General features: G+C 39.0%; 2 protein-coding genes across 4 annotated transcripts; one reads left to right on the top strand and one right to left on the bottom strand.

Annotated features, from left to right (window-relative positions):
• Positions 1-1,941: 1,941 nt before the first annotated feature.
• On the bottom strand, positions 1,942-8,711 carry LOC111340658 (uncharacterized). 2 transcript variants are annotated; one of them, XM_088724606.1, is made up of 6 exons: positions 8,638-8,711; positions 8,082-8,185; positions 6,008-6,222; positions 5,057-5,501; positions 4,736-4,783; positions 1,942-4,086 (listed from the first exon to the last, which is right to left on the bottom strand). In XM_088724606.1, the coding sequence occupies exons 2-6, from the start codon at positions 8,182-8,184 to the stop codon at positions 3,998-4,000; spliced, it is 900 nt and encodes a 299-aa protein (XP_088580732.1). In that variant the 5' UTR covers position 8,185; positions 8,638-8,711; the 3' UTR covers positions 1,942-3,997. The 2 variants fall into 2 exon arrangements, with proteins under 2 accessions (XP_088580732.1, XP_088580731.1); XM_088724605.1 differs by lacking the exon at positions 8,638-8,711 and adding an exon at positions 8,266-8,617.
• Positions 8,712-8,821: 110 nt separating this feature from the next.
• LOC148729321 (uncharacterized) lies at positions 8,822-13,559 on the top strand. 2 transcript variants are annotated; one of them, XM_088726047.1, is made up of 3 exons: positions 8,822-9,216; positions 12,047-12,243; positions 12,802-13,559. In XM_088726047.1, the coding sequence occupies exons 1-3, from the start codon at positions 8,946-8,948 to the stop codon at positions 12,838-12,840; spliced, it is 507 nt and encodes a 168-aa protein (XP_088582173.1). In that variant the 5' UTR covers positions 8,822-8,945; the 3' UTR covers positions 12,841-13,559. The 2 variants fall into 2 exon arrangements, with proteins under 2 accessions (XP_088582173.1, XP_088582174.1); XM_088726048.1 differs by lacking the exon at positions 8,822-9,216 and adding an exon at positions 11,706-11,895.
• The last annotated feature ends 5,749 nt before the right edge of the window (positions 13,560-19,308 follow it).

Consider the following 19,308-nt stretch of genomic DNA (forward strand, 5'->3'; position numbering starts at 1 on the left):
AGGTTTGCTAAGCACTCAAGAAGCTAGAGTCGCTCTCGGCTGTCGCCTCGAGCGACTCTTACGCTTCTTTCGTGCTTAGCAACCTCCCGCGTGCATCCATAACTCAATAGTGTACGCTGTGGTGTTTACCATTTGTTAAATATAAAATATTTGCATAAAGAATAATTCAATGAATCGAAGCACTGGAAACTGTTTGTTTAGCTATTATTTCTATTATGACTACATCCACCTGACTAACCTTCTTCGGTTTTGTGCGTCACGTTAAAAACCGCATGTCCCTTGTTCCCGCTCTTTATACATTTTTCAACCCGCTATCCGGTGTGCACAATCTGTAAAGATTAAATAACCGAGCATAGAAATTAATGAAGAGTCATCAGCAGAACAGCTTACGATTCTTGCACGACGTAAACTGATCTATCAGAAAAAAGATCAAGACAAGCTGACCGACTCGTCTGAATCTAATCTACCGCATCTGAATGATGAAAAACAACTATTTTATTTCTGCTGACGCGGCACAACTTTATGCGATCGAGGATTATAAAGGTGAGCTAAAAAAACTTAATTTAGAGGAGTTTGGGCAAGTTGTCAAATTCCTTCCGGTTCTCTCTCATGGAAAAGCTACTGTAGAGCGTGCTTTCTCCTCTAACAAAGAAGTCATGGTTGAGAGTCTAACTCAACGTTTATTTATTGGTGGCTCAACGACCTATCTTTGACCCTGTACTGAGTGCAGACGGGTGTTCTTCAAGTTGCCTTTTCCAAAAAGTTGCTGTTATCTGCAGCAGGTGGAAGGCAGAAGGCAGAGATACCATGCTGGCCTTGCCAAGAAAGAAAAGGAATCAAAGCAAAAAGGAGATCCGAAAGAAAGTGGTCACTCCTTGAGGAAAAGTAGAGGCGATTGAAGAGTGTCTGAAAACTTCAGCAGACAGGTATGTAGAGAACGAATTAATTCAAGATGAAAAAAGTGAAAAGTTGAAATTTATTACAAAGTCTGGTGGAATGAGAAGAACTACTGGAGAAAAAGAATAGCCGGCCGATAAGGCCAGCCGTGATATAAAACTTGTGGACAACATCGTCCATATCGATCCAGCACTGAATTCGAAGCCTCACATTAATATTTTGATGATGTTTTCCGAAACAGTGCAGAACAAAGCAGGCCGACTGCGTTGAAATAACAAATTTAAAGCAAGAACGGGCTTCAGACACGCGCTTTCAAGAGCCGTTTTCTTTTTACGCGTAACGCGAAAAACGTGCGAAGGTTTTGCATGTGCCGCGTTAACCATTTACCTCGTAGCTGTACTGTATATGCGATTTTTGCGGAAAACGGCTGTTAACCAAGCGGCAGCTTTTAATTTTCGCATAACCCTAACCCTTTTGCCCCACGGGAGGCCCAAGATAAAGAAAATAAATTATGAATTCGCTTTGAGCAACTCTCAATCCTAGATGGCCCATGTATCTCGAAGAGGCGATCGAATTCAACAGACGTGAAACGAAACTTAAGTAGAACATGATCTATACCTATCCGGCACCAGATTCAACAAATTTCAAAGCTTTACAATGGGCTTTCTTTCCTAATATTTTCACTCTGATGAAGGTTATCGAAGGATTTCAGTCACCACTATTATTAGTGACAACAGCCCGTTTTAGGACTACTCTCACCTCGGGACGATCAGACTACATGTTACTCTCGGGTTCAAAGCCCTCTATAAATTAACGTTTCAGATTACTCTCATTCTTGAATTTCTTCCTCAAAGCCCGTAGTGGAGGGTCTCCATGGGATGGGGGGAAGGGTCACGTTGACCTTTGACGGTTAAATTTTTAGGTCATTTGACGGTTGACGGTTAATGTTTTGGAATGTCGTTTGTAAAACGAGCTAAACGTACGGATTTGGCAGTAATATTTCATAATGACGCGTTTTACACCCGAAAAATTTAGAGAGGTAAATTTCAGCTGCAATTTTATTTTTGCCTCTTAACTTCACAGTTCTAGATGAGCTATAAAGCTCATATAAGTTAGCATACTAGCAGGAATCCTTCTACTAGCTAATTGCCATTTGGTGAGGTACCAAAATAAAATAAATAAAGAAAAAACAACAACAATAAAGCTCAAAAGAAGAAGAAGAAGAAGAAAAAAAAAAAGAAACAGAGACATAGGTAAAAAATTCTAAGGGCTCAGTGACCGGTAGAGTTTTGGTGGCCGATGACAAAAGGACAGACGAAGAAGATCTTACAAACTGAGATTCCTCTCATTGCTGAGCCAAGAATCTCAGGAAATTATTGTAGGAAGAAAATTTGTAAGGAAAACTGTTTGGAACGCGAAACAGTGAAAGTGTGTAAAAGTCGAACTCAGCGGATCAGGTATGGGAAATTAACGCCTTTGGCGAGCCGAGGAAAATGTCGAACCGAGGAAAATATATATCGGATTCATAGCAAAAAAAGCTGACTCTCTTTTGTTAAGGTAGTAAAAAGTTTAATATTCGTGTCAGCGAAAACATTTAATGGCAAGTTAACAGTATTTATTGTATGTATTAGCATATGTTAAGTATTTGATCCCACGTTCGCTGTGAAGCATGTGTAAAACTTATTTTATAAGTGTGTATATTAAACGTTTTGTGACCAAAATGAGGTGGTAATCGGTTTGGGAGTGTTGAACGATCGATCGTATCTGAGGCAACAGATAAATCTAGTAATAATCAAATAACAGTCCTATTCCTATCGATATCAATAGCGATATCACTAAAAACTTTGACCGGAGCAGTTACAGTATTAACCTGATTGCAAGATCTTGTCTAGAAAATTAATGATAATAATATAATAATAATAATAATAATAATAATAATAAGAATAATAATGATGATGATGATGATGATGAGATAATAATTTGTTTCAAGAGCTAAAAAGTCTATATACAATGGAATCTACAATTCTATATTTTTACTGTCTATAACAATAAAATTTTAAATGTAGATACAAAACAAAACATATTAAAAATCTATTGATTTTGATTAAAATAGGTAAGATTTATCTAAACTTAAATATAGCAATAATAATAATAATAATGATACAAATAATAACAATAATCTAAGCACTTTGATCTGAGCGCTTTACAATCATTTTCAAAATTGAGGACCAGTACTAGAATCTAAGTGCTTCTAACTTCTACTATATATCACTAAGATACGTTTAAAATTAGAATTATGTATAATATGTAAATTCTTAAATATAAATGGATAGTCAGACGTCATAGGGCTCCTTATTAAAGCGCGCTGATTTTCAAAAGAATCAACAATAGTTGAGCTATTACGTATTTCATACGGAAGTTCATTCAAGCGTCTGGGTGCCCTTATTGATAATGCTCAAAGACCTTTCGTACTTTGGTTAACTGCTGGTTCCATTAGCTTCGAATTGTCTTTTGCTGAACGCAAGTTCCGCTCCTAGAGCGATAAAACTAAATAAGTTCTTGCAAGTAAGCATGTGCAATTTATTTAATTACTCGTATGTAATTAAATACAGTTAAAAATGATCCTCCGCTCGACTAGGAGCCAGTAAAGTTCCTTTCGTCTATCTGTAAAATGATTACACTTTTTCAATCCAGTAACGACTCCAGCAGCAGTGTTTTGCACATACTGCATTGTAACGATCAAATTCTTTGGTAGACCACTCAGGAGAGAGTTACAATAGCTAATCTTAAAAGTCACAAAGTAAGTGAACCAAGATCGTAATAAACTCACGTTCTATATTTGTCCTAACCTTAGTGATAATTCGCAAGTAATATAATACACCTTTAACAATTTTATCTACTTGTTGTGTTATTGTGAGAATCTTATCAGTGAGTTTACATATGAAAGTCAAATTGGAAATTGGACGAAAATTGGCATGAAATTAGCATGAAATACAGTGTCAAGATAACCCTGATTTTGTACCGTACGGGTTCATTAGTTCCAGCCAACGTTTTCGGACAAGACAGAAACATTACTGCTGTTTTACAAAATTGATTGGTATTATTCGCCAAAAAAGCATTTCTTGCTCAATTTTTTTCCCGGCGAATGCTCCTCAGTGACTTTAGTTCCACTTTCCCTGAGTTCATCATCTATTCGTAAGGGAAAATATGTTAGTCAATCTCAGGCAAAATGATATCTCCTTTTCCATAAACAGAAAAGTGTAAAAAGCCGTAACCAGATATTAAGAGAACCGCTCAAGAGTAGGCACGCCCAAGGAAAGAAAAACTAGTTCCGCAAACTGACAAATAAAAACATCGGCTGAATGAGAGACTAAGAGGATGAGAGACAGAGAGACCAAGTGACTGAGCGACAGGGTGGAAGATGACAGAGCAGCAGACTCAAAGACTCAAAGATCGAGTAACAATGACAGAGCAACAGAGTGACAGAGACAAAGTGACGGAGCCACAGAGCCACAGAGCCACAGAGTGACAGAGCGACATAGTAACAGAGCGACAGGGTGACAGGGTGACAGGGTGACAGGGTGACAGGGTGACAGAGTAACAGAATGACAGAGTGACAGAGAGACAGAGAGAGAGAGCAACAGAGAGACAGAGTGACAGAGTGACGGAGTGACAGAGTGACAGTGTTACAGAGTGACAGAGTGACAGAGTGGACAATGACAGAGTGGCTACTGCTTGTTTACAAAATTGATTGGTAATTTTGCAAAAAAGTATTTCTTGCATAATTTTCAATTAAGGTATTTAAATTAACTGACATAAACTTATAGGAGGAACCCACCTTTAAAATTGAAGTATGCCTTCAAATCAAAAATGCTTTCCTCGAGATCTGTAAATTATAAAGATAACATAATTTTTTATTAAGTAAGTTCTGGACACAATCTTAGAATTTGATCAAGTCATCTACACCACAAGCTGTACTATAATTAATTTGTGTGGTTGAGTTGTTCGCAAACTGATATTCCTCTTGGAAATTAGTAGTCAAAGCACTTTGGATTTGCAGCCCCTAATTTTTCTGTTTGGGTGATAGAAGTCATCGATAACACCCTTATGAGGATCCTTGGAACGCAATTGCACCAACAGACATTTAAAAGGTACACACCATAAATCCGTTCCTCATTTCCATCCTCATCAGGTGAAGATTCCCCATTTTTTTCAACCCTTTGAGAGCTCTTAGGTAGTGATGATTCCATTTTTATTTCTTCAAGGACACTGATCCATTTTTTGCTAGTCACCAGTGCTGCTATTTTCACACGAATATCTCTGTGGGGACCTGACCTAAGTTTAGGAAGCTTTATCGAGGAACAATCCCCTTCTTCCTGGCAACGGTCTTTACGCCCGCTTGGATGCCAATACCAATGACACGCGGCCTTTAATTCCGCTTGAAAATTGTATTCATCTGGTGTGGTGGGATAATGGTCCTTCATGTACACCAGAACTGCTCTCACCAGTGTGCTGAAATCCATGAGGGACATTCCACCGTCACATTTTTCGAGTTTTATTTCCTTCCAATCCAGTTCCTTTTTCAACTGTTCTGTGCTTTTAGCCTATAATTTTAAAAGAGATGAAAGAGTTTGAAACGGAATTCATCTGGAAACAATTAATTACATACATTGTGCAGTTGAGAAGAATGCATGAGAATTATGTATTGATTCAAGAAATTTACACCCAAAATTATGCATATATCCTCACTCCACTCTGAGAATTAGAGTAAAATGTAAATTGTTTCCACCGTTACCCATAGTAAACGTTTGTTTAGAGGCGTCAAGTGTGTTGGTGTCAATATCGACTGTCCTCTTATTTGGCATGACCACAATTATTAATTCTTTGGCAAAATTAGCAAAAGTCTAAATGTTTTGACAAAGTTTAAATATTACGAATCAACTGCAACACTTAAAAGTATCGTTATATTGCATATGATTGTACTCTGTGGGATAATTATAATGTGCTCCTCTATCTTACATTTTCCATGTTCCTTTTCGATGAAATAATAGAGCATTATTGGGAAGGTGTTTTTGGTTGGAAATTCCATGGAAGTACCGAAACTACTTACTTTAGCAGCGCATATTCCGTCGAACACGGAGTGGTTTTCCACTTCAAGTTCATCAGAGTTACTCGGCCAAATATCGGCTTTCCAAAGATGAACTGAGGATTTTTTTTCTAAATTCTCTCTTTGATTGAGAGGATAGTACAGACGAGGCTCTGTAGCCAGCCAGACACGATGAGGCTGCTGGTCAAGCCAGCCACTTTCATGAACCCCGTTCTCTCCTGGAAGAAAATCTAATATTACTTCTCATAAGAGAGGTCTCTGTGAGGGAAAAGAGGCGGACGCTCTAAGATTAACAAATTATCTTGAGACATTATGGAAATGAAGAGCACTCCTATTTCTATAGCTCCAAACATCATGTTGTGGAGAGTTGCCATAAATAGGGTCGGGGGTTTCAGGAAGTTTTTTAAGCTTAGTCATACAATGTGGACATTGGATTGACCTGTTGCAAGACTATGGAACTACAAAGCAATTTTTTGGCCACTGTGGACATCTGCAGTCACAAGTCAGAGTTCCAGGTGAAATTTAGAGTTTGAATTTGGGCTTCTTTCTTGGTGACTACGGGATCAAAGATACAATCAAACCGCTCACTCAGGTCCCAGAAATTCTCGTGCTGTTGCGATGAACTTCTTATCGAAAAACATTCATATATGTCTAAGAAGGGCCTTCACATCGTAGAATGAAGGGTTACTTCAAGCCAATTAGGGTACGGCAACGATCGTAAATTCAAAGGAGTTTCAGTTCGTAGTACACTGGACAAAACTGTTGTGGATTGACATTTTACAATGTAGTAAGAACAAGAAAAACTTAATCAAATTCCTTACATAGAAAATTTATACCAACAGAAATGCATCTAAGGGTTGTAAAAATGGCAGGAAAATAGATGTGTCCGCAAATATCGATGGCACCAAAATTCTTGCATTTCAAAAAAAATGTCTCTTCTTGAGAAATGCTTAAAAATGTCTCCGTTTCTTTTAAAATGCTACAATTACTTTTAAGCTGTGATGCATTTTAAAAGAGAGGCTTTAAATAATCCCTTTTTAATTTTTAGACAAAAGAGGAAGAAAAATCGCATTTAACCTCAAAAAGGTCCAGAAAGCCATTTTCAACACGGTTAGGAACCACAGTGCTCGAACGTATTGCGAGTGGTAAATCCCCCCGAGGGACTAGAAGAGAGGTGTGTGTTTTGAGAATATTTTTAGGGACATCGAGAGTCGATGGACAATCGCAAACAGAATTGTTACCTTTATTTTGACTTTCATTGACTTACCGCAAGTGACTGCTAAAGTGGGTAGATTAGAAAAAGTTGTAAGTTCGAAATTTTCGCTGGAAAGATTACCACAACTTTTAACTTAGAAGACGTAAACCATTAATTATTTAGGTAAACAACGCGTACATGTCGAATTGCAGAACATTTTAAAATGTCTCCTGAAGAATAAGATTTGCTAGAACTTTCACTTTTTTACTGTTTTTCCTTAAATACAACAGCATTCATTTTCCCTGAGTGGCCATCAATTCTCGATATTCTCAGAAACACTATCAACGTTTCATTTAGAATTGCATAGCTAAAGATAAACCCGCGGTCTGATTGGCTATTAAATTGGAATATTTCAATTTCAATTCAAAATTCGGCAGACATTCATTTTCTGTAAATTTGTTCATTCCCAAGTTGACATTTTCGTAGCACGAGTTACATTTTTGTCTACATGATAGCAATAATTATCGCTCGCGACTTACGTAAGCAATATCCCTTCATTCTTCACGCACAAGTGCAATTCCACGCTAAATACCCTCTCTTCGATAGCCGAGCAGAGCGCGATTTTACCTTTAGCTATGCGATTCCAAGTTAAATTTCACCTGAAAAACCGATATCGCACGTTTCGCGAAGCGATGGAATTCACTCATGGATTTCACTCGTTAGGCAATGCACTATTCTGTATTATCAGTCTTCCTGAAATTCAACGTGCTGTTGTAATTTTCTTCAATGCATTATTAATGATCAGTCGTTCAAAAATTAAAGTTACACCATCTAGAACTGTTTTTTCATGAGCGTTCTATCGTTGGTTTAATGTTTTCTTACCTTGCAAACTATAGTCATATTTGCTTGAAAATGAGGGCCCGTCCTTTGTTCCTGCCCTAAAAACGGAGAGCTTCTCTTTCTTGACCTTTGCCATCCCTTTCATGCTTAGAGAATTTAAAAGAAAAGTTTTTAAGTATTTCCGTTGGATAAAAGATTTGATAAGAGTCTAACAAATCCAACTTACGTATATATGCACGATCCTTCGCAGTAAAGCACTATTTGAGCAATAGTGAAAATCAGACCTGAAAAAAATTTCACGCCTGTACGGGATTCGAACCACTGACCTCTGCGATACTAGTGCAGCGCTCTACCAATTGAGCTAACAAGCCAACTGGGAGCAGGCCATCAAATTAATTCGACATAAACCCGTAGATGATAAATCAAACAACAACAAACATATGAAACATATGTATGAACTGCGGTTATGAAACGTATATATGCTGATTTTCACTATTGCTCAAATAGTGCTTTACTGCGAAGGATCGTGCATATATACGTTCATAACCGCAGTTCTTACATATGTTTCATATGTTTGTTGTTGTTAAATCTAACTTACTTTGAAGCGTTCGTGCTGTGTTTAAATAATAAATGAAAGGCGACGAGTTTAAAAATACAACTTTTCGAATTTACAACTATTTGATTGACGTCAGAGTCAAACTTTGTAATTAAAACCTTATGGACTTGAGAAATTTTATCGTAATTGCATGACAATTAAAGTTCCTTCTGGAAGCTTTGTCTTTGACCTATGTATTTGGTGGTGTAACAGCTGGTAACAAAACCAACACAGTACATTGCATGCAAGTCCTTAGCATGAAATACATGATATGATTGATAAGCTTATATGTCAATCTACAAATTTCCATCATGGCTAGAAATGAAGAGACTCTCGTAGACCTTGAAGAAGAAAAGCAGTTCCAGTTTAATTACAGGAAAAAGATAACGAGGAGATTTAAATTCATCAGAAGGGGTAGTGAACGAGAGGCCATTGTTAGGAGACGCATCAGACAGAAGATCAAACCCTTCGATCCAGAGCTATATCAAAAGTTAATTGCGGGAAAGATTAACGAATGGGATATACAGAACGATTTTTGGTACTCTCGGGAGGACGAAAGGACCATTTTACCACATTTGCCCGGTAAAGATGGAGTTTTTCATGTATTACCGATCTAAATGGATTTTCCTCGAGATCACAGAGATCTCGGAGATTATCTATGGTTGCAATGAGGTTTTTTTCCTAAAATACGTATCTACAAGATAATTAGACAAGTTAAATAGTTACTAATCGAAATTGAGGTCCTCATATTTTGTGAATTTCGCTCATTTTAGGCTTGGTTCGATGTTCTAAAACTATTTCGTGCTTGAGCAGACATTACAACTCAATATTTCATCCACGTATGTGCGTGCTTATTTAGTCTTGCAGCTGTTGTAACGGGAAAATTCATAACCTGACGAGGGAATTCCGCGTTTTATTATCCAACTATACTTCGTAGAGTACAAATATCACGCGGTATTTGTACTCTAGAGTACCGGTTAAACAGGTTTTCTCGCATCGCACAAGCGAAGAATTGAATTGCAGTTACGAAAAAAATGGCGGACAATTTGAATCATATTTCCGACGACGAAAAGTCAGAATGGCTGGCAAATACACATCCAAGTTTATTAGATGAATCGAACGAAGAAAAACAGCTAGACGACCTGGAAATTTCTTCATTTATTGAAGAAAATAGAAACGGCAACACGACAACGCGCCAATAATTCCATTCCGCTTCGCATACTTCTGTCACGCAGTCCCCATAAATAAATATCGGCCGGCGAAATTCGCCCGCACTGAAATAACAGTTTGGCGTGTTGGATAATAAATAACTTATTACACGTTTTGTTGTGTAATATCGCTGAGTATTTTTACTCTTTATTTGTATTTTGACTCGCCCTACGGACTCGTCAAAATACGGCACAACTCGTAAAAATACTCAGCGATACTACACAACAAAACGTCTAATAAGATATATATGTATATGTGCACGATCCTTCGCAGTGAAGCACTATTTAAGCAATAGTGAAAAACAGACCTGAAAAAAATTCAGGCCTGTACGGGATTCGAACCACCGACCTCTGCGATACTAGTGCAGCGCTCTACCAATTGAGCTAACAAGCCAACTGGGGGCAGGCCATCAAATTAATTCGACATAAACCCGTAAGATGATAAATCAAACAACAAACATATGAAATACATATATTTGAACTGCGGTTATGAAACGTATATGTGCACGATCCTTCGCAGTGAAGCACTATTTAAGCAATAGTGAAAAACAGACCTGAAAAAAATTCAGGCCTGTACGGGATTCGAACCACTGACCTCTGCGATACTAGTGCAGCGCTCTACCAATTGAGCTAACAAACCAACTGGGAGCAGGCCATCAAATTAATTCGACATAAACCCGTAAGATGATAAATCAAACAACAAACATATGAAATACATATATATGAACTGCGGTTATGAAACGTTATGAAAAGATATATATATTGCCTACGAAAACCGAAATCGTCAGATACAATGAATATATGAAGTTCATATATTTGAACTGCGGTATTAAATATGTATGATGTACGATCCTTCGCAGTAGATAGCGCTATTTATGCAATAGCGAAATTCAGACCTGAATAAAATCAGGCCTGTACGGGTTTATTACGAATCAACGGGTTTATTACGAATCAACTTAACGGCCTGCTCCCAGTTGGCTTGTTAGCTCAATTGGTAGAGCGCTGCACTAGTATCGCAGAGGTCAGTGGTTCGAATCTCGTACAGGCCTGATTTTTTTCAGGTCTGAATTTCGCTATTGCATAAATAGCGCTATCTACTGCGAAGGATCGTACATCATACATAATTCAACTTTATTTTGAAAAGGAAGGACAGGTTGATAATTTATCATAAAAATTAGGTTTCCAGGTCAAAGTAACTTAGTAACCAAAATAACACGCAGCATGCAGCATGTACGTCTTTGCCGAGAATATGGCTGCATGAAAAGAGCGCCACCTTGAAACATCTTGTGTACTCACTCACTTCTTGGGGCAGATATGCATATTTGAGTTTGCCCAAGAAAGTGAGTGATAATTCTTTTCAATTCAAGCCCATTTTGAAAACGAAGGACAGTTTGATAAGTAAAATATCATAAACATTAGGTTTCCAGGTTAAACTAACCTAGTGACCAAAATAACACGCAGCATGCAGCGTGCACGTATTTACCAGGAATGTAGCTGCTTAGGAAAAGAACGCTCGAGTTCATCACATTTCGTGAAATTTCGTACATGCAAGAATTGTTTTGATGTTAACTCTGTCTTATTTGTTTTACCCAGAGACAATCCAGTTCATTAATTTTCACAACCTCGTATGCGCGCGCTTGATTTGTCTTGTAATATTCGTGTATTTTTTGTTGGCCCTAAACAGCTAAAGTAAATAGATCTGCAGCAGCCGTATTTCTTATGCAAAACTATTTTTTTAAAGCAAAACATTTCAACATTTGAATGTTTCAGTTTTCGACTTGTTGAATCGAAATTACAGGAATTCAAAGGAGGAAGTCAAAACAATCCGTAATTCCGCGTAATAAACCAATCATAGCGCACTTTTAATCGACCACAAACCCAGCAACCATGCATGCAAAAGAACATATTTACCCTGATTAAGTTAGGTGATAAACCCGCGCAGAATGAATAGCGTTTATTTCAACAACCGTTATAGATAAGTTCTGCCATCGATAGGCCTCTTGTTGTTTTCGTTCATTCCCATTGGTGACTTGACTGCACTTAATGGCTCAAGGTATATTCCAGTCAAGTTACTTAAAATGAATTGAGCATTTTCATCAGGAGTATTTCCTAAGAATGATTTTCGTGAAATAAAATTCAAAATATAGTTTGCCAAATGATTGTGGTTACTCGCTTTGATCTATTACTATTTTTACTCTCCATAGGTTTAAGTACTTTTACCAATATAAGAGACATGCCACCCTTTTTAAGAGAGAGACCTGAAGAGTTGTGGCAGCTGGACAGAAACAGTCCTTTTCCTGAAGAAGTAGATATAGTTGTCTTCGAAGATCAGTGGTGGAAAGGATACATAAAGCCAAAGGGAGACCTTGGTACCTCTGTTACAAGGGATAATCTAATTGAGGTAAATCCCATGTTTTTTTTTTTATCAATTATTCTGAAAAATTCAATTCAAATGGAAGTAGGTATGTATAAAACTTCAATGTTTTTCTAAACAGAAAAAAGCAAATTTATTTTTGATAATTTAAGGCGGCTCAATACTCACAGCTTTTCTCAGAACTTGAAAGAAAAACGAATACTGTCATGTTTCTCGCAACTCATTTACTTTTCCTTTGGCTTACCGACTGCGTTTTTGGGTAATATAGATTTAAAAACAACGTTGAAGGTGTAGTGGGGCTTTTTTGTTACTATGGTTCTGTGAAAGGAAGTCTAACCTAAACACACACTAGCATAAAGTAGATCTTTTTTTTTATGTCACTTTCGTTTTTCGTCTTCTATTTAGTATCTTTTGCGCTAAAAGGCTCCGTAAATTCAGGCAAGTTTAGGAGGTTTGAGCTCCGCGCCTATTCTGTTTTGCGCCAGCTAAGATGTGATAACACATACATATGCTTGTGGTCCAGTCCAAGGTAAAGCATAACAACTCATCTTCAACTTGATGCTTTTCCAATCTTATTTTTTCCAGATGCTGAGCTGCCTTCCCTGGAAGAAGTATTCTGAATAACCAGGGGCTAGCCACAAACCGAAAAAAAAAGAATCCCTTAGAAGCCGAATATAAGTAGTAAAATTAGATATTCGATTTTGGGTAGTTATCTAGATAGACAAAAGTAATTATCCGCAAATGCACAATAGGGAAAAACATCGTTGTTTCATTTAAATTCAAATGTTCCAAATTGTTGATCTGGTAATTTAAAAGAAGGGCTGTAGCTTGTGTTACTACTGGTAATCATATTATGGACTGCACTTCAATTTGCCCTGAGACGAAACTTTGGAAGCTTACATTATTCTATATTTCACAATTGCGAGAAAAAGTGTGAACAAATATCGAGAGATCAAAGAGCTAATGGTTTTTCCTTTGGTCCGCCTCAGGACAAAAACGAGCAAGATACGATTCCTTTACATTATAAAGGATAGATATGTTTTTCTCTGGATTCACGATCAATGTTTGATTGGTTGTTCGATTGTTCACAATGCATCAAACAAGATTATTATGTTATCGCTTGGTTAGTTCATGGGCTATCATCAGTTCAATTAAGCGGGAGGTATTTCACTGATTGGCCCCTGAATTGTTTGAAATGAAATCTTTTTGAACTCAGGAATAAAAATAAATTTTATTATATTCCTTTATAGCGTTACAAGCACAGCTTGCTTTCTTTCCCAGTTCTCCAAATAAACAAGTCATTCTTGATTCTTAATAAAGCAAACATTTTGCCATGTAATAAATCCTTTCTTAACCATGCTCGTTCGGTCAAGGTGGCTAGATATTGACGTCAAACTCGGTCAGTAGGAGGTATTCTTACCTCGATAAAAATATGACCATATTTAGTCAGACTTTGTCTCAAAGGTATAAAGGCTTATTTTGGTTAAATGTATTAATCATTCTTTTAAAACAGATTTTCAAAATAAAATTATTTGGTAGATCAAAGAACTTCCCCTGCACCTGCCTCTTATACATAGATGAAACAACTCTGTTTATGCGATTCCCTCAATGTATACTTATATCAACATTTTTCGGATTTATTCGTCAGAGGTGCATCGAAAACTAGAAAGCAAAGTGAGAATAAAGCAAAAGGAAGGCTGGCAAAGCGAACAAGTAGAAAAATAGAAAATTAACTGACCATCAAATGAAAGCCTTGGATAACCAAGGGATTACGATCGAAATTCAATCCAAACAAAAAATACTGAGAGTATTTCAATCCGGTGACTTTGAGAAATATAAACATTACAGAACAAAATTTGTTCTCTGATTCGCTTAAGCAAGTAAAACTATTATCATGAACTTTTCAAAAACAACTTAAACGATATGCGGAAAACATGGCAAGATATAAATGCGCTACTCAATCGTCGCAAAAGAAACCTTAAGCCAATCAATAAGCTTAAGGATCCACAAAGCAATAATAGAGTTATCAATGACACATTGCGTATACCCAACATTTTAAATAAGTATTTCTCATCTGTTCGTATAAATTTAGCAACCAAACTGCCCTAAGCAGAGCATCCTTACATGGACTATCTCTACGTATGATGCACGATCCTCGCAGTAGATAGCGCTATTTAAGCGAAAATCAGACCTGAAAAAAATCAGGCCTGTACGGGACTCGAACCACTGACTTCTGCGATACTAGTGCAGCGCTCTACCAATTGAGCTAACAAGCCAACTGGGAGCAGGCCGTTAAGTTGACTCGTAATAAACCCGTGAAAGTGATAAATGAGATACAATGAATATATGACGATCATATATTTTGAACTGCGGTATTAGATACGTATGATGTGTGCGATTATCGGAGGCGAAAGAAAGAGTGGAGGCCAAGTATATATTTAAAGCTATATATTTAATGGGCAGAGGAGCTCACAAGAGCAAGGCCTGAGGTCAACTGAACTGTTGCATAATCACATCACGATAGTTATAAGTCGAGCGCGGCTGGTAGGTAAGAGGATTAAGGGCTAATCCCACATCCCCCTTTCTAGACATTTCGATACTGTAAGAATGTCTCTGTGCAAAGTCTTCTAATAATGGAAAGCGAGTCCATTAAGTAATTTGATCATGAAACTAATAGCAAATGTTCATTCAGTCCTAATCAAAACCTAATCTCTTGGGCGGGTTGACCTTTCTTCCGGAACGAGTAGTGGTTCTAGGAACGGGAACTGGAATGGAAGACTTTTGGGCAGACAGAAAAGCTTCGTTCTTCTCTGCCGGAATAGGTGGCTGATCCTTGGAAGTTTCAGGAGGATCAGGTGGAGGGCTTTCCGTTGTGTACTTTGCTTCTTTAGGATTTGGATTGAGTTGACGTCTGTTTCTTCTAACAGTTGCGTTGCTATCAGTGTCGAGGTAGTAGGAACGTGGCTGTGGTGTTTTGGATACTACTACCGCGTTCTCTTTGCGATCAGGGATGTAAACACGATCGCCTGGCGACAGATTACTAAGCTCTTTAACTGCATGTCGTCGGTTGTACTCTTTCATTTGCTCAGTCTTCCTCTTGGCTTCCTTTTCACGCAATGTCGTTAACTCTGGCCATTGCGGTGTTAGTTTAGACGGAGTAGCTGGAAGGGTGGTGCGTAGTCGCCGTCCCATGCATAGTTCGGCTGGGCTGAATCCGTTTTCCAGTGGAGTAGCTCTGTAAGCGAGTAGTGCTTCATACGGATCGTCAGATTTTGTAAGGAGGTTTTTAGTTGTTTGCACCATGCGTTCAGCTTCTCCGTTGCTTTGGGGGTATTTTGGACTGCTTGTAATGTGTGTGAATCCCCATTTTTCTGCAAATTTGGTGAATTCCGCTGAGGAATACTACGGTCCGTTATCGGAGATCACGGTTTCTGGAATTCCATGGCCCGCGAAAATCGCTTTTAGGTGATTGATTACTTCTTGAGAGGTGGCTTTTCGAAGTACTCCAATCTTGCAATACCGCGAGAAGTAATCTACCACGAGGACAAATTCCTGTCCTTTCCATTCGAATAGATCGGATCCTACTTTTTGGAATGGACGCTCAGGTAACTGTGTAGGAATCATGGGCTCTGCACGATTAGATTTCGTCTTGATACAAGTACGGCATTCCCTGACAAGATCTTCTATCTGCTTGCTGAGATTCGGCCACCAGACACCACTTTTCGCTCTTTCACGGAATTTCTGGATGCCTTGATGACCTGTGTGTATCTTGTCTAATACATCGAGTCTTAACACTGAGGGAATTATGACTCTGTCGTCTTTCATTAGGATTCCCTGCTGAACTGTGATTTCTGCCCTGTACTGCCAGTACGGTTGGAGTGAACAATTCAAGTGATGTTTCTCTGGCCAGCCTTCACTGCAGAACAGCTTAAGCTTTGAACAGACTTCGTCTTCTTCCTGATGAAGGCGTATTTCTTGCAAGCGGCGCTCTGTAGTTGGCAGGCATTCTACTATGTGTGAGACATAGAGGTTTAAATCTTCGTTAAGTTTCTTCTCGTCTTTCGTGAGACTTCGGTGAAGTGGTGCTCTTGATAAGGTATCAGCTGTGGTGAGGTCTTTTCCGGGTACATGGACTATTTGGTACGAGTAGCGCATAAGTCGCATCCGGAACCTTTGAATACGTGGTGGCATGTCCTGGAGACATTTTGATCCTAGTAACGGCACCAACGGTTTGTGATCCGTTTCGATAAGGAACTCTTTACCGAGGACAAAGTCGGCAAACTTTTCACAAGCCCAAGTAGTTGCGAGTGCTTCTTTCTCTATCTGAGCGTATCTTTGTTCAGTAGACGTCATAGAGCGCGAAGCGTAGGCGATTGGCTTCTTTAAGTCATCTTCTTGGACTTGTAAGAGGACTGCTCCTAATCCATACGACGACGCGTCTGCAGATATAATAGTTTCTTTATTGGAGCAGTAATGAGCGAGAACTGGCGCTTGAGTCATTTCTTTCTTCAAGCGAGTGAAAGATTCTTCTTGAGCTTGACTCCAGTGCCATTCGTTCTTGCTTGAAAGAAGATCGCGAAGAGGCATAGTCTTCTCAGACAGATTTTCGATGAACTTTTGTTGGTGGTTGATCATTCCCAGGAATCTCTGTAGTTCTGCAACATTTTGCGGTTTCTCCATCTTTTCAATAGCTGCAGTCTTGTCTGGATCGGGGCCTATTCCTTGAGCGCTGAGACTATGGCCCGCGAACTTCAATTGTTTCCTTGAAAATTCGCACTTCTCTGGGTTCAAGGTGATTCTTGCTCTGATCAATCTTGTTAAAACTGCGTCAAGTCGTTCATCATGTTGTTTTTGCGTCTTTCCATGCACGAGGATGTCATCCATAATGCATATGACTCCTTCTAAACCTTCTAGCTCGTTTAGCATTCTCTTTTGGAATCGTTCTGGTGCTGATTTCAAACCGAAGGGGAGTCGCTGAAAACAATATCTGCCAAAGGGAGTCAGAAATGTGGTCAGGAGTTGAGAGTTTTCTGCTAGCTTCTCCTGCCAAAAACCGGAATTTGCGTCAATTTTTGTGAACACTGTGAACTCTCCAATTTCACCTAGCAAGGCTTCAATCTTTGGAAGTGGATACGTTTCACGGCAAACGTTTTCATTGAGCTTTGTCAGATCCACACATATTCGGATTTTCCCGTTTGGTTTAGGTACTGTCACCATTCCAGCGCACCAATTTGTAGGCTTGTCAACCTTTCTGATTACTCCCAGCTTCTCCATTCGGGCAAGCTCTTCCTTTACTTTGCTTTTCATTGGTAATGGAACACGTCTTGGGGTCATGATGGCAAACGGTTGAGCGTCTGACTTCAACTTGATTTCATATTCTCCCTCAAGTTCTCCCAGTCCATGGAACAGTTGAGGATATTTCGCTTTAATACTTTCTTCGTAGGTTTGACTTTGGATTTCATTGATTCGAGCCAATAGATTTAGCTTTTGAATCGCTGGCTGCCCCAGAAGAGGCTCTTTTAGGCCTTTAACAACGTAAATATCTTCGGTCACGCACTTTTCTCCCAGGGATAAAGTGTCACGAATTGTCCCTATTACACAGAGACCCTTGTGATCCGCTCCAGAGTCTTTTGGAGGTGTAATGTAGTTTTCCTAAGTTGCATTGGCGAAAGACTTCTTCAGAAATAACTGTGACATCTGCGCCGGTATCAATCTTGAAATTTACTTCGGAGTTTCCTATCGATAGATTTGTACGCCATTTCTCCGATGTTTCGATTGTGTTGACGACTTCGTTGACGGTCATTACAGAGATATCATCTTCTTCCGAATCATCATTAACTCTATGGACTTGTTTTGAGGATTTGCAGACCTTGGAATAATGACCCTTTTTGTTGCATGCATTGCAGGTAGCATCTTTGGCTGGGCAACGCTGAGGAGGGTGACCTGGCTGAGCTCCACATCTGTAGCACGATTTTTTTCTTTGCTTTCGAAGAAACTCCATAATGCTTGGGTTTTGGACTTCGACGTTTGTTTTCTGGAACTTTCCTGTCTTGTATTGCCGATATGTCAGCGGCACTTGAGGGGTTTTGAAGAATTTGATCATGATGTTTCGTGATTTCGGCGGATTTAACTTCTTTAATTACCTGATCCAGAGTTAAATTGTCATTTGCCATCAATCGACGCCTGAGATGAGAATCACGCAAACCAGCAATTATTTGAGTGTGCACCATTTGGTCACGAAGGTCCCCAAAAGAGCAGAGGTGGGCTCTTCTCTGAAGATCTTCAATGAAGGTGAGGACAGATTCTTTGTCTTGCTGAAAGCGTCTTACGAACTGTGTTCTCTCGAAGACTAAAGCAACTTTTCCTTTAAAATGATCTTTGAATTTTTGTTTGACATTTGCGTACTGGATATCTTCACCTGACAGTTTGAAACTATCATAGATGTCGGCGGCATTATTTCCCATCACGTAAATAAGCGTATTAATGCGCACTTTATCTGACAGCCCATCACGTTCCGTAGCTGCTTCAAATAACTCGTAGCGCTTTATCCAGTGGTCCCAATCGTCTGTTTTGGGATCAAACTTAGCCGGAGGAGGAATATTGAAATTTGCTGCGGCCATTTTTACGCTTCCACTTTGTGGGTTATCCGTCTGTAATGAAGCCGTCGAAGAACTCGGTTCCACTGGGTCTGTGGGTGGTGACGTGACTGGCGTGCTTGATTCCTCGAATATTTCTTCGTTTGGATCTTGAGCGTTTGAATTCATTCACGCGATGTGAAATGAGGTCGGAAACAACTTTCTTTTCCGCTACTTCTTGTTCCTGCTGTAGGATCCAACTCCTGACACCATGTGCGATTATCGGAGGCGAAAGAAAGAGTGGAGGCCAAGTATATATTTAAAGCTATATATTTAATGGGCAGAGGAGCTCACAAGAGCAAGGCCTGAGGTCAACTGAACTGTTGCATAATCACATCAGGATATTTATAAGTCGAGCGCGGTTGGTAGGTAAGAGGATTAAGGGCTAATCCCACATGATGCACGATCCTCGCAGTAGATAGCGCTATTTAAGCAATAGCGAAAATCAGATCTGAAA

Source organism: Stylophora pistillata, chromosome 6, assembly GCF_964205215.1.
Source record: "Stylophora pistillata chromosome 6, jaStyPist1.2, whole genome shotgun sequence".
NCBI lineage: Eukaryota > Metazoa > Cnidaria > Anthozoa > Scleractinia > Pocilloporidae > Stylophora > Stylophora pistillata.